The sequence below is a fragment of the Castor canadensis genome, chromosome 16 (genome assembly GCF_047511655.1).
Source record: "Castor canadensis chromosome 16, mCasCan1.hap1v2, whole genome shotgun sequence".
Lineage (NCBI taxonomy): Eukaryota > Metazoa > Chordata > Mammalia > Rodentia > Castoridae > Castor > Castor canadensis.
The window spans coordinates 16,538,363-16,554,142 of NC_133401.1; the positions used below are offsets into that span (position 1 = coordinate 16,538,363).

Consider the following 15,780-nt stretch of genomic DNA (forward strand, 5'->3'; position numbering starts at 1 on the left):
GATGTTGTCTCATCAGGATAACCGAAGACATTGGGTGGGAGATTCTGCATGGCTTCCTGAGGGACTGGGCTGGAGTGGAGTCCTGGAGCTCCTGGCTTGGAATCCTAGCTCCACCATGAACATCTGAGAGCCCTTGGATGAGTGACTGAACACCCCTCTAGTCCATTCACTCCAAAGGCAGTGGTGATGATGGAACCTACTCGGGTACAGTGAGAGCAAATGAACACACATGAAGACCTGCAACAGCCTTAGCCGGGTGTGGTTGTGCATGCCTGTATGCCCAGCATGAGGGAGGCAGGGGCAGTAGGACAGAGTTCAAGGCCAGCTTAGGCTATACAGTGTCAAAACCCCAAGGGCTGGGTAGTAGCTTAGTAACAGGGCACATGACTAGCCTTCACAGGGCCCTGGGTTCTATACTCAGTACTGAAAAGAAAGAAAGAAAACCCCAGCATTGTCTTCAGGTGTGGCTCAAGGGGTAAAGTTGAAGCTCCAGTACCACCAAAAGAAGAGAAAAGTAAAGAAAAAGCCAGGCGCCGGTGGCTCACGCCTGTAATCCTAGCTACTCAGGAGGTGGAGATCAGGAGGATCCCAGTTCAAAGCCAACCTGGGCAAATAGTTCATGAAACCCTATCTCAAAAAAACCCAATATAAAAAAGGGCTGGCAGAGTAGCTCAAGTGTAGAGTGCCTGCCTAGCAAGTGTTAGGCCCTGAGCTCAAACCCCAACACTGCAAAAAAACAAAACAAAATAACAAACAAAACACCGCCCTAGTGCGGTGTTATACGATATTATTCGTTTCTCATCAGCTCCATCGCCTCTGCCAACAGAAGCATGTAGAAGCCAGTACCCGCCATGCTGATCTCCCCTTCGCTACAAGCAGCAGGGCTTGGGTCTGGTAACTGGGCAGCAAGGGGCACATCCCGGGGCTGTGGAAAAGGATTTTCACCTTGAGAAGTGTCACTCACCTGCCCCTTTACCCCATGCACAATCTTCGTCCCTCTGAAGTATACAGACACCGTGCTTAGAGCTCCAGCAGCTCTTTTGAGACCATGAGGAGAAATGCCTGAATACAAAATGGCAGAAACAGAAAAAGTGCCCAGGTCCCAGATGCCACCACTGAGCCACCAAGCCTAACACCGAGGTACTTCTTCAAGGCTCACTGTGAAGCCAACAACGTAGCTAAAAGGTTGAGAAGCAATCCGACCACGGACCTGCCTTGGGGTTTGGTTAAGATTTACTGGCTGGCATTGAATGAACTACAGATGAGTACAAACACATGGAGGGTCAACTGTACAAGGACCTTTGGTGCCTCTCAGCGGCCAAGAGCCACCAGGAGTGCGGGATGCAGTTGCTGATGGGTTGGCATGGGCGCCCTCTTCTGTCCAGACAGAGTACTGCTTGCAGCCCAGGCAAATCCATCCACAAACACAGAGGGCTTCTTTTTGAGACAGGGTCTCCCTAGCCAAGCTTGGCCTTGAATTCACAATCCTCCTGCCAGAGCCTCCTGACTATCTGGGATTGCAGACCACCCAACCACAGAGGGCTTTTTCTTTTTTAATTTGGTCTACTAGGATTTGAACTTAGGACCTCACGCTTCCTAAGCAGGCGCTCTACCACATGAGCCACACCCCCTAGCCCTTTTTGCTTTAGTTATTTTTCAGATAGGATCCCGACTGTTTGCCCTGGCCAGCCTGTTCCTACTCAGGTCTCCTGAGTAGTTGGGATCGCTCCACAACCACGCACAGTTTATTGACTGAGATGGGATCTCACTAACTTTTGCCTGGGCTGGCCTCCCCATCTCTGCCTCCCAAATAGCTGGGATTACAGGTGTGGCACATCGTGCCTAGCCCACAGGGGACTTCTTAAAAAAAGACTAACTCAGACATCTCCAACCAAGGAGCAAATGAACTCAAGAGCAAATTCCAACAAATGCCTAGGCATAATGACTGGCAGGATAGAAAAATGAGCAGAACCTCCTCGACATCAATTTTTTTGTGTGTGGCAGTACCTGGTTTTGAACTCAGGACTTTGCCTTTGCTAGGCAGATGCTTTTCTGCTTGAGCCATGCCTCCAGCTACTTCTCCCATCTTCAACAGGTATAGGGGTTGTTATTATACCAATTTTCCATTTTCCAAACTCATTTAACAATGTCTCTATAGGAATATTTTTCCTATGAGCAAAAACATTTGGGGAAGGGAGCATGAATAAATAAAATTAATTTTTTTTGGTGGAACTGTTGTTTGAACTCAGGACTTCAAGCTCGCAAAGCAGATGCTCTACAGTTTGAGCCACACCTCCAGTCCACTTCGCTCTAATGATTTTGGAGATGGGGGTCTCATGCACGGTTTGCCTGGGGTGGCCTCAGACTGTGATCCTCCCAATCTCAGCTTCCTGAGTAACTAGGACTATAGTCGTGAGCCACTAACACCTGGCCAAATTTTTATTTTTTAAATTATTGTTAATGTCATCCCTTCTAACTTTTCTTTTTTCTCTCTTTCTTTCTTTTCTTTTGAACTTGAGCCATCCCTTCTAGATTTTCTTTATCTTTTTAATGCTCGTAATAAAGCCTGTACTGTCAGCACTATGAATGACTGACAAGTAATTACATGTGTTTACTCACACACAAGTATAGAACTCAGGAGAGAATATCCAAAATGTCTCCTTAATAGGGGAGCAAAATAAAGATGTTTGCAGGTCACCAGCAGCACCCTGGCCGTCATATACCAGAACTGATGTGACACTCTGCAGGCTATAAATAGACTTGGGGGAAGTGACTTTCAAACCCTGGCACATGACTGCCCACTCTGGAGACTTAAAAATAAAATGTGCAGCCCTTCTCCAGGTCGGCACTCTGGGAGTCTTGGGGGTGCACCCACAAAGTCACATTCCCCTCCAGGTTGGCGCCCCCCGTTCCCAGCACGTGTGCTCCGTCCAGTGTTGAGCCTCTGTCACGTGTGTTAGGTATGGAAGCTGGGGTCTCGCACATGTGAAGCTAAGGCTCAGCCCCAGCTTAGCACCAAGCTAACCCCACCTGGCCTTTCCACTGGGCCCTGACCATCAACTGCTGTCCTTGCCACATCTACAAGTACTATTTGCTTCTTCTTCCAACTTCCTGGCAATTTTTAACTTTGTATTTTAGTATCTATCTCTTTTAGCCCTTTTTTTTTCTTCTTTGTGCCATACTGGAGCTTGAACTCAGGGCCTTCACCTTGAGCCACTCCACTAGCTTTATTTTTGTGAAGGGTTTTTCAAGATAGGGTCTCACTATTTGCCTGGGCTGGCTTCGAACTACGATCCTCCTGATCTCTGCCTAGGATTACAGGTGTGAGCCACCAGTGCCTGGCCATCTTTTATCTTTTTAATGTATAAATATAGGTGTTTTAGATCTTCATCTGATAATTCTGTGAGTTGCAATGTTTGCACACTGACCTTCTGTGTTGTTTCTGCTGACTCTAGCTCATGGTGCCGCTTCTTTGTATGCTTTCTATGCTTCCTCTTTTCCTCCCTCACTCCCTTCTTCTCTTCCTCTTTTCTTCCTATGTTTTGGCTTTTTTTTGAGACAAGGCCTCACTATGTTACCCAGGCTGACCTCAAGCTTGTGATTCTCCTGCCTCAGCCTCCCAGGTCCTGGGATTACAAGCGTGGACCACCATGTGCATTCAGAACGTAACTTTCATCGTGAATTCACAGGCATTCTCCAAGGCCAGGACAAGAGAACCGGAGAGCCCTTCTCAGGAACGGTTGGTGTTTCCCTCATCAGGCACTTTGGAGCCTAACAGACCTGGATTCTTTCTGAGCCTGCTACCTCCAGAGCCTTCCAGAGAGTACAATTCAGGCTGAGGATGTAGCTCAGTGGTAGAGCACTTGCCTAGTATGGACAAGGCCCTGGGTTCAATTCCTAGCGCTGCCTAAATAAATAAATAAAGAGAGAATAGGAATGTTTCCTATAGTTGTTCTGCCTTACAAAGAATAGAATTCAGGCTCTGAACTGAGTGTCAAGGGACACTCAGTGGCCACAAATTCTCAGAGGAGAATATGTCCAGCTTGAGACTGGGGGTGCAGCTCAGTGGTAGAATAGTTGCCTAGCACATGTGAGGCCCTGGGCTCCAGCCCTAGCACAGGGAAACACCCATCGTGCTAAGGATACTCGTGCATTGGAATGATACCAAGGACAGAAGTATAGAAAGGCAGTGACACATACCAGTAAATAGCAGAGTAGGGATGTGAGGGCAGGAAGTCTTTAGCAGGAAGCAGTTTCAGCCTTTCAGCCTCTGGGCAGCAATGCCCACAGAAGAGGCCTTGTGTCCTCCCTGCCAGTACTAACAAGTAGACCCATGTACTCTAAGCCAGGCCTCAGACCCACTGCCTGGCTGTGTGTGCACAGGAGTCTGGGAGGTGAGTGCCATGACTACCCTCACTTGTAAATACAGAACAGGGGGCTCAGAGAGGTCAAGCTGTTTTGTGCTGTCACACAGCTAGTAAGTGGTGGTGTTGCGACCCCTACTTTGCTGTAGATGGTACCAGTCAATGGTGATCCCTGTGTCCTACCAGGTACACTGCCCACCCCATCTTCCCTGACTGACAAGTGTGGTGAGAGGACCAGGCAACTCTAGGCCTGGTCCTTAGTAGCCAGCAGTTTCCACTTCCTCTGCATGGAAATCTGGCTTTGAAGACCCCAGGGCCCTGATATGAGAACTTCAGAACTGAAGGCCCCAAGCCTTCCCTGACAGGGAAGGAGGGAGAAAAGCAGTGGCCCCAGAGCCCCAATTGAGCGTCCTGTGGCCTCCAGCCCCTCCATCCTGACGTCCCTTACGACAGACCCAGACCACCGACCACAGAGCAAGCCCAGCAGGGGAGCTGCCATGCAGAGCCCAGCCAAGCCAGAAAGCTGGGACAGGAAACAAAAGGGTCACTGTCTTGAGCTTCTAAGCTTTGGGTCAGACCAGCACAGAGCACACGAAAGGTGAAACCCACCCCATGGCCTAAATTCCTATGAAGGACCACAGAGCCAAGCCCTTGTAAAAAGTTCCCTTGGCAACATGGACAGGTGACTGGGGTACGGGCTTCCTACTGTCGCAGTAACAAGTTACCATACACACGGAGGCCTCAGCAACGCACACTTACTCTCTCCTGCAGGTCACAAATCCAACATGGGGGACTGGGGTGGGGGCTCAGTGGTAGAGCGTGCACCTAGCACACACAAGGACCTGGGTTCCATCCCAGCAGAGAAAAGAAAAAAGTCTCAAATGGATCTCACTAGGCTAAATTCAAAGGGGATGACAGGGTGTGTTCTTTCTGAAGTCTCAGGGGAAATCCGTTTCCTTGTCTTTTCTGGCTTCTAGAGACACCCCCATCCTTGGCTTCCACCCCCTTTCTTCCATCTTCCTGCATGGCAAGGCAGAATCTTCCAATCACTCGCTTTCCTGCCTCCCTCTTTGTCAGTCATCTTTTTGTCACTGTAACGAAATGCCTGAGAGAATCCACTTATAAAGAGAAAAGGTTTGCTTGGGCTCACACTTTTGGAGGTTTAGTCCATGAGTGATGGGTCCCATTACTTTGGGCCCATGGCAAGGCCGAACATTGTCAGATGGGAAACAAAAGGAAGAGAGGATGGGCCAGGGGGTCTCATGACCCCTCTGGCAGCACACTCCCATAACCCAAGGACCTCCCACATGGCTCCACATCCTAAAAGCTCTACCACCTCCCAATACTATCACCCTGGGGACCAAGCCTTTAATACAGGGGTTTTGGGGGGACATTCTAGACCCAAAGGACCCTGTGATTACTGGGCCCACCTGGATAATTCAGGATCATCTCCCATCCTCTAAATCCTTGATCTAATCACACCCACAAAGTCACCCTTGCCACGTATGGCAACAGGTTTGACAGGGTGATGCTATGGTTTGAATACGGTTTGTCCCCTGAATTCAGGAAGGACTTTAACTCCAAAGTCATATGTTAATGGCACTAAAGACCATAGGAACTTAATCAGACCATGGTGCTGAGAGGTGGAGCCTTTGGGTCATAGATCACTACGGTGGAGTCCCCACGACGGAATCCTGGTGGCTTTATAAGGAAAGGAACAGAGACCAGACACATAGATGTAGGCACATGTACCTTTGCCATGGGATGCCTGTAGGCACTCTGCCAGAAAGAAGGCTGTCACTGGAGCTGAGTTAATGCAAACACTGCCCTAAAACTTCCAAAACTGTGACCTAAATAAACTTCTCTTCTTTATAGCTAGCCTGCATCAGGGATTTTGTTGTAGTAATGAGAAGGTGGTTAATAAAGTGGACATCTTTGATCACTATTGAGCCCAAGACATATGGTAAACTAGAAAAACGACCTGTATATTCCAAAGGAACAAGCAGAAAAGAGCTGGAATTTTCTATTGTCCAGAGACATCCTGCAGCTTCCACAGATGCACCAAAAGTGAGGTTTGCATTAACACTGCCACCTGTCTAGCTAGCATCACCAGCCCAACCTCGCTAACATCTCTGCCAGGTTCTTGGTTTAAAAAGGTTTTTGTGAGCCTGGTGTCAGTGGCTTACACCCATAATCCTAGCTACTTGGGAGGCTGAGACTAGGAGGATGAAAGTTCCAGGTCAGTCCTGGCAAAAAAAAATTTCGTGAGACCTCATCTCAATGGAGAAAAGCTGGGCGTGGTGATGCATGCCTGTCATCTCAGCAACAATGGGAAGCATAGAGTAGAGAAGGATCTCAGTCCAGGCCAGGCTGGGCAAAAAGCAAGACCCTATGTACAAAATAACCAGAGCAAGAAGGGTTGTGAGGTAGCTCAAGTGATTCAGTGCCTGCCTGGCAAGCATGAAGCCCTGAGTTCAAACCCTAGGTCCCACCAAAACAAAACAAAAATCTCCGTTAGAGCTGGGGGTATGGCTCCAGGGTAGTGCACTTGCCTAGCATTCAGGAGGCAAAACTCAATCAATCAGAGAGAAAGGTCTCTGCCGCCCAGTGCAGGAGCACAGGCATCATCGGCACCTCTGCCTCTTGCATCCATTGCCTTTCTCAGCTCTGTCGGCCTCAGCTATGGCTCCAGGAGACTATCAGCCTGTCCAGCTGAGTCACAGGACCTTGGCCACAGGCAGACACTGGGGTGTTGGTCAGTCGAACTCCAACCCCACTACTGCACTGCCGGAGAGGGCACAGAAAAGTCAATTAGTGGTGTAAAGACAATACGGATATAATTACTTATGTAAATTTTTTGGCAGTACTGGGGTTTGAACTCAGGGCCTCAAGCTCGCCACTCTGCCAGTCCTTTTGTGAGCGTGTGTGGGGCATTTTCATGTGTTCGTTTGTTTAAAAGTAACCTCATGATTTTACTGTCTCATAACAAAACAAACGATGGAGCTTTGGACTGGATGACTTGTCCCTTTCCCTCTTGTCCCCTCCCAGTTCCCAGAGTTTGCATTTCTTAGTGGCCAGCATTCTCTTAGATGTGACCTTGTGGTGACACACTGAGCCTCAGCACAATTTTCTTCGTAGTTCTAGCCTTTTCTGGAAAATCAGCTTAAGTCCGCCCACGTCAGCCACTCTGCTTCCTGTTATAACACCATTTGTCCTGGGCATAAAGAAAACACTTGCCCTTCTTGTCCTGTGTCACCTATGAGGTTGGTGCTTGCCACAATGTTTTTTTTTTCCTTCAGTACTGGGATTTGAACTCATGGCCTACACATTAAGCCACTCCAGCCCTTTTTGTGTTGGTTTTTTCTGAGATAGGGTCTCCTAAACTATTTGCCTGGGCTGGCTTCGAACCACAATCCTCCTGACCTCTGCCTCCTGAGTAGCTAGGATTACAAGCGTCAGTCACTGGTGCCCGGCTTTGCCACATTTTTTATAGAAAGTTTGGTGGGTTTTAGGAATGTTAACCATGATTAAGGGAGAGCTATCAGCATAAAAAAAAAAAAAGCGTGATGGGTATTTTTGAGGTAAAGTCTGGCTTTTTGTGCAGACTGGCCTCAAACTGTGATCCTCCTGATCTCTGCCTCCCAAGTAGCTAGGGTTATAAGCATGAGCCACTGGGTGCCAAGCTAGGAATCTTGAGCCGGTGCACTCCAATATTTAGTACCATCTAAAACTTGACCTGTCCCTGTCCCAAACTGAGTGCCTCGTCCTTTCCGTCCAACTGCCTGCCTCCACTCTGCCCTTTCTCTTCCCAGGCCCGACGGGGGCTCTACCTCCCAAGCACATAGGCTGCTGATTCACTACTAAGAGGAAAAGGATGGTAACAGCTAGCCAAGGGATCCAAGTGACCATCACGAATGGCGGAACAGACAGGTCCATGGACCCAGGGAGGGAAGGCCTCACACACCCCATCTCCTTTGTGGGGCTCCTACTGGAGCTGCCCACCTCGAACCCAATCAGGGAAGCACCTGGAAAACTCCAGACCGAGGGACACACTAACAGACAACTGACTCCCAAAGCGAATGTCATGAAAGACTAGAAAAGACAAAGGAACTGTTCTAGAGCAGTGCCAGACAATGGTAAAGAGCCAGAGGGCAAATGTTTTAGACGACATGGGTGGCAACCAGGAGACAGCATCTTGCAGTGTGACGCCTGGCTCTGCTGCCTGCTCAGCTTTTCCCTGCATCTCCTCCACCCGATTCAAGAAGGTCCTGCAAGGACAGCCCAATTGTCAAGAACTCGCTCCTAGAATTCCTACCCATCGGGGTTCAACACCCCGAGGAGGAAGAGACTGGCCAGAATCTTACATCCGGTCCAGCCAGGCCACCATCACCTGCTCCCTGTCCCACTTTGTTCCACCATCCCTCTCTCCTCCCAGGCCGTCAGCATCTCCCCCGGTCTCTAGGGAGAGGACATGCAAACCTTCAGGTCCACCGGGTAGCACTTTTCCTTCACGTGATGCCACCCATAGCAGATCTTTCTTGGGGGCTTTCTTTTGGTGCTAAGGATGGAACCCAGGGCCGTGAATGTGCTAAGCACGCACATTACACCCCCAGCCCCAGATCCATTTTACATTACTGTCTTTGCGTGTCTGTAGCCTTCACAGGCTCAGTCACCTCTTTTGGAAGCTCCTTTACCTCAGTGTGGACCATACAAGTTCAATTCTGCAGTCAGAATACGTACAAATGCACACGGCTGTGTTACCACAAAACTTTATTTATAAACACAGGCAACAGGCTGGATTGTCGAGCCCTGTTGTAGATTACAGGATGCCAAAAAGGCATGATAATCAAATATAGTACGTTTGACACTGGATTAAAAATAATAACAAACTGCTGAAAAGGACATTAGGGGCTGGGGGCATGGTTCAAGTGGTGGAGTGCTTGCCTAGCAACCATAAAGCCCCGGTTCAATCCCAGTGTGGCCAAATAAAGGAAAAAAATTATTGGTATCTATGCTGCATTTCTCAGGAGGAGTGGCTCAAGTGGTAGAGGGCCTGCCTAGTAAGCATGAGGCCCTGAGTTCAAACCGCAGTACTGCAAATGTTATATTTCTTAGGTGTGATGTTGGTGCTGTGTCACATAGGAGAATGTCTTTGTTCTTAGGAGGTGACAGCAGAAATATCAGGAGTGAAGTGTTACCTCCTTGACTTCTTTTCAAATAGTTGACGGGGGGAGAATGTGTGTGCATACACAGAAACACATCTCTAAGACCAAAAATAGCAACTTGGCTGAAGATGAACAACGGGTGAAGTGGGTGGTTGAGGAACATAAGGAATGACGACACTATGAACTTTTCTGAGGGTTTACAATTTAAAAAAATAAGTTAGTGTAACACTATCTCTAGAACCTGATCCTCCTCCCCATCCCCCTCAACTCTTACCTGGACTAACATCCTCCTCCCAGCATCCACCCTCACCCTAGTATCAACAAAAGGATCTACTAAAATATAACCCAGAGCCAGACACAGTGGTGCCCGCCTCTGATCCAAGCACATGGGAGGCTGAGGCAGGAGGATCACAAGTCCCAAGTATTCTGGGCTATATAGTGAGAGCTGCCTCAACACTCATCCCTGCCTAATATGCGTCACGCTGGGCTCTATCACAGTGGTACAGAGAATGCACAATGCCCTGGGTTTGATCCTGTATGCCACACTGAACATTTTTTTTAATTAAAAAAATATATGGCCGAAGCTATGTGCCAGTGGCTCACGCCTGTAGTCCTAGCTACTCAGGAGGCAACGATCAGGAAGATCCAGGTTAAAAGCCAGCATGGGTAAATTGCACTCAACCAATTACCTTGAAAAAAAAAATCCATCATAAAAAAGGGCAGGTGGCACCCATGTTTATTGAGGCACTATTCACAATAGCCAAGTTATGGAAACAGCCAAGATGCCCCACTACTGACAAATGGATTAAGAAAATGTGGTATCTATACACAATGGAATTTTATGCAGCCGTGAAGAAGAACAAAATGGTATCATTCTCTGGTAAATGGATGGAATTGGAGAACATCATTCTGAGTGAGGTTAGCCTGGCCCAAAAGACCAGAAATTGTATGTTCTCCCTCATATGTGGACATTAGATCAAGGGCAAACACAACAATGGGATTGGACTTTGAGCACATGATAAAAGCGAAAGCACACAAGGGAGGGGTGAGGATAGGTAAGACACCTAAAAAACTAGCTAGCTTTTGTTGCCCTTAACGCAGAGAAACTAAAGCAGATACCTTAAAAGCAACTGAGGCCAATAGGAAAAGGGGACCAGGAACTAGAGAAAAGGTTAGATCAAAAAGAATTAACCTAGAAGGTAACACCCACGCACAGGAAATCAATGTGAGCCAATGCCCTGTATAGCTATCCTTATCTCAACCAGCAAAAACCCTTGTTCCTTCCTATTATTGCTTATACTCTCTCTACAACAAAATTAAAAATAAGGGCAAAATAGTTTCTGCTGGGTATTGAGGGGGTGGGGGAGAGAGAGAGGGGGCGGAGTGGGTGGTAAGGGAGGGGGTGGGGGCAGGGGGGAGAAATGACCCAAGCCTTGTATGCACATATGAATAATAAAATGAAAAATAAAATAAAATAAAATAAAAAAGGGCAGGTGGAATGGCTCAAGGTGCAGGCCCTGAGTTCAAATCCTAGCAACACACACACACACACACACACACACACACACAAAATGTATATAAAACTCAGATCCAGTCCCTTGTGTGCACAGAACCCTCCAGTGAGTCCTGTCCCACTCAGAGTACAGCGAAAGCATGTGCAATGGCCCAAAGGCCCTGCAGGAACTGCCCCCACAACCCCACTCCCCATCACCATCACGTTCCTTTGTAAATGCGCTAGGCACACTCCTACCTCAGGCTTTTGCGTGTATAGATCCTTCAAGCTGGGACGTTCTTCCTCTAGGTTCCGACTTGCTCCTTCCCTCCTTTCCTATCTCAACTTCCAACCTTATTCCAAATATCCCTCTTTCTACATCCTTCATTTTTTTCCAGAGCAATTACTGCTACCTAATATGCTTCATATTTTAGATACTCACTTACCACTTTACATCCACACAATCCTCACAATGACAGTATTATTCATAGCATAAATGCGGAGTAGGGCTGGGGGTGTGGCTCAGAGGTACAGTGCTTGCCTAGCATGGACAAACGCCCTGAGCATCCCCAGCACTGGAAAAAAAAAAGCAAAGTATATAAAATGAGAATAACAGCATGTACCTAATAATAATTTGTGAGGATTCCATAGCCTAAGCGCTAGGAAGTACACAGCCTGGTACAAGTGCCCAAGAAATGTGGCGATTATTTAATGCCCATGTACAGAAATGGGCACTGAGGCTCAGAGGAGTTAAGTGACCTGCACAAAGTTACCAGCCTGAGAAGGGAGGGGCTGAATCCAGCCAGTTTGATTCCAAAAGTCATTTTCTAAAACCACAATGCTCCATGTCTCAGTGCTTAGAAGAAAGGCAGTGGTAGGAAACAGACAAGCCTGGGAGTCCAGAGTCCAAGTGCCACCTCTGGTACAGCCTGGGTGACCACATCAATGCACTCTGGCCCTCAGGACCTCAGTTTTTCCTTCTGTAAACTTGAGGGAATCACCCCCCTTTCTGACACAGTGACAAAGCAGCTATAAGGGTCAAAAGATCTGATATGAAAGTGCTTTTGTTATTACAAAAGTCAATACTTTCCCATCTGCAGCCCTGGCTGAGACCCCAGGAAACACCAAAGGTTCTAGAATCCTCGAACTATAAAAGTTTAAGGGAGGGCTGATGGCTTACACCTGTAATCCTAGCTACTCAGGAGGCAGAGATCAGGAGGATCGCGATTCAAAGCCAGCCCAGGCAAATAGTCCACGAGACCCTATCTCAAAAAAAACGTATCCCAAAAATAGGGCTGGTGGCTCAAGATGGAGGCCCTGAGTTCAAACCCCAGTGCTTAAAAAAAAAAAAAAAAAGTTTGCCTAAGGGCGGGCTGGTGGAGTGGCTCAAGTGATAAGAGTGCCTTACCAGCAGGCCAGAAACCCTGAGTTCAATTCCCCCACCCTAAAAAAAATGTTTAAGGGAGAAAAGTGGTCCCTCTCCCTGAACTCCATGCCAGGACAAGTGTCCAGTGGGCTCCCCAATCCCACCTAGGTTGTCACTGCTCCGGGACAGGTCTGTCCTCACTCCTTGAGGGAACACACTGGGACTGGCTTGGACCTTGCTGTTTCACAAACACAGGGCCTGGCATACACAAGGGAAATGGAGCCACCCCAGCAAGTTGCACCCCAGGCCTACAGCACACAGATAATCTTTTTAAAGCAGCTCATAGTTTGAGCGCTCACGATGCGATCCCCTCGGCAGCTTTCCTGACTCCACGCCGGTGGGTCTGAACTCCAGGGCTGCCACCGCCCTGACCACTCTGGGATGACACCGACGGATCAGGATGTATTCTGATCCCAGTGGCCCCGCAAAAGGCCTGCACAGTCGGTGTACCCAATGAATGCATGGTATAGGAATGAGAAAGTAGATATAGGGTGAATGTCCACTCTGGTATAAATCCCCCTTTTGCTAGATCCCACGACTACGGCCGCGAGTGATACTAGGGAACACGCGAGTTCTAAACGCGGGACATACAAGCACCTCCTACTTCCCAGGGCAGGAGGGAAACTGAGGAAAGGGATGAAGTTTTGGGAGTAAAACTACCCAAGGATGGCTTGGCAAAGTACCCCAGTGGGTTTCTCCTCAGTCCCGCCTCTGGCTCGTCTCAGTCCTGGAAAGCCCTGCCTGAATTTCTCCCATTTCCCACACTATTGGCTCATCTGGACGTCAGTCTCCACAAACTCTCTTCCCCTATTGGCTGGCATTCACAAATCGCGTGGAGAGCCCCTGCCCCGCCCCTTACCCCACGCCCGTCCTCGCTATTAGGTTACCCACATGCCTCTCTCTCCCAGGGACCCTGCCTATTGGCTATAGTCCTTAGCCGGTTCGGGCTGTGATTGGTCACGGACAAAAGTCCATCCCCTAAGCAACCACCTGAGACGGGTTGGAGAATGGAAAGGTTGGAGGGACGCGGGGTCACTCACGCTGAGCCGGCGGAAGGCAGATATAGGTCTTGAAGAACTCGCTCCGGCGAGCAGCGTCCTTAATGCGGTTGGCAAGCGGCTTGCTGACCTGCCGGATGCCCAAGTACAACAGCTTCGCCATCGGGAACGCGCCCACTACCATCTTGGCTGTCGTACGGAGCACGCGCAACCTTACTGACTGGGCGGGGCGCCTCCGACCTCACTACTCCCCCGCCCGCTTGTGGGCCGTGCGTGCTTACGTACGTGCGTGCACCCGCTCGAGAGTAACTGCAGGGGCGCACTCGACGTCACTGCATCACGCTGGTGTGTCGACGCCTCTTCGCTGAATATGCAAATATGCGGCGGAAGCGAGGCGGGCAGTGGGCGGTGCCGTTAAACGGTTGCTGCGGGAGCGTGACGTCACCACGCTCCTGCGTGATGTCAAGCCCAGAGTCTACTTCCCCGCCCAAAGGAGGCTCTTAATTAGTCCTAATTAGGTCTAATGAGTCCCAGACCTTCTTCCGTAGTTGAGAGCTTTCACTGGGAAAAAGAGAAGAGATTGGCTATGTAGTCACTTACAGATCTTGGGATTCCAACTCCACATTTACTCGCTGTGTGATCTTGGACAAGTGTCTCAACCTCTCTGGACATCCGTATTCCTGTTTAGGAAACACTAATTAATAGTACTTGCCTTATTAGGTTGTTGTGAGCTTTGTATGTGGGTGTGAATTTTATTTATTTTTTGCGGTGCTAGGAATGGGCCTGTGCCCACCAAGCTACACCCCAGCCTGTGTATGCATCTTGAGTGTGGTCGCAACAGTGATTGTGTTAAGTGCTGGGAAGGGTGTCAGTCACAGCACTCAGTCATCAGCCCTTCTTGCTCTATGCCGTGAGCGTTGCCGTTGCCCAGCGCTGTCCGGTTGCCCAGCGCTGTCCGGGGCATGCACTTCACCTCCAGAAGCAGGGAGCCGAATCCAGCCATTTTTCAAGTGATCAACAGAGTCTGAGGCCCAGAGACAGGCCGGGGCCGACACAAGTGTCCTCAGCCTGCAGAAGTTGAGAGCCTGGAGTCCTGGCTAATAAAACCCATTCTCAAGCAGCCTACTTCCTGCTTTAGAGGGTGACGGTCCCCAGGGAGCTGGTGCAGGAAGAAATTTAAGGACATGTCCCAGACTGTCCTCCCTTCCTCAGCGGGGAGCAAAGTCATATAAACAAAGTCAGAATGGGGTTGAGAGAAATTCCTGGATGGTGGGAGAGCTGGTGGGTAGATGAGAGATTGAAAGCAAGGCAGAGGGATGGGAAGGCAGAGGAGTGGTAGATGGAAGGACACACTTGGAACAGAGTCAGGGGACCCCGGGTTTTCTTCACCCACCAACTCCCCAAAAGTCCTTGGTTAAGCCCCCAGCACCAAGGGACCTGCAGGATATCAGAGGTCCTCTGTAAAGATGGTAACTGGGCATGGAGGTACCCACCTGTAATCCCAGCACTCTGGAGACTGAGGCAGACAGATCGCAAGTTCCAGGCCAGCCTGAGCTACATGGTGAGACCCTGTCTCAAAAAACAAAAACAAAACAATAATAATAATAATAATAATAATAATAATAAAAGATGGTGCTGGCGTGTGTCAACCCAGCTAAAATTGCCAAAATTACCAAAAAAATGCAAGAGTCCATAAAAACAAACCTTCCCAGAGTTCCATCTGGACTGAAGGTATGAGGAAGCCCCAGCTTACTTAAGGTCCCTTACCCTCTTCCCATTTTACAGGCTGGTCAACTGAGACCAGAGGAAGGGAAGGACTTGCCCAAATCTCCAGAGGTAACCGAGTGGGCTGAGGCTGGGATTTCTTCAGTCACTGCCTAGGGTTTTCTTCTCATCTCTGGGGCTTTTACCCTGGGGGTCAAGAACCTGCAAGAGGGCTGAGGATCCCCATGATAGAAGCTCGTAAACTCATGCATGACTCTTTTCTGAATAACCCAGTATTCCTTAACTCTTAGAACTGTGCCCGGCATACAGTAACATAAAATGTTTTTCATTTAGTGGAAATTTAACTCAGGGCCTCGCACATGTTAGGCAGGCACTCTACCGCTTGAAACTTAACCCTCAGCCCTTTTGTGTGTATTTTGTTATTGAGACAGGTTCTCTAACTTTGCCCAGGCTGGCTTCAAACTGGCCTCAAACTCCTATCTCTGCCTCCTGAGTAGCTGGGATTATAGGTGTTAGCCACTGTACCTGGCTTTAAAGAAATTTTTATTAAATGAATGGGAATGAACACCTTTGGGAGGGGTTAGCGTCCAGGGTTCCACCTGGTCCTGCA

At 48.8% G+C, this 15,780-nt stretch overlaps 1 protein-coding gene across 2 annotated transcripts in view; it reads right to left on the reverse strand.

Annotated features, from left to right (window-relative positions):
- The window catches only part of Opa3 (outer mitochondrial membrane lipid metabolism regulator OPA3), a 44,912-nt gene extending 29,858 nt beyond the window's left edge, over positions 1–15,054 (reverse strand). Inside the window, exon 1 of one of the 2 annotated variants that reach the window (XM_074057648.1) lies at positions 13,488–15,054. In XM_074057648.1, coding sequence (XP_073913749.1) covers positions 13,488–13,629 — 142 coding nt within the window. In that variant the 5' untranslated portion in view covers positions 13,630–15,054. The remainder of the gene's footprint in view (positions 1–13,487) is intronic. The other variant, XM_020172953.2, reaches the window with a different exon arrangement.
- Between the last annotated feature and the right edge of the window lie 726 nt (positions 15,055–15,780).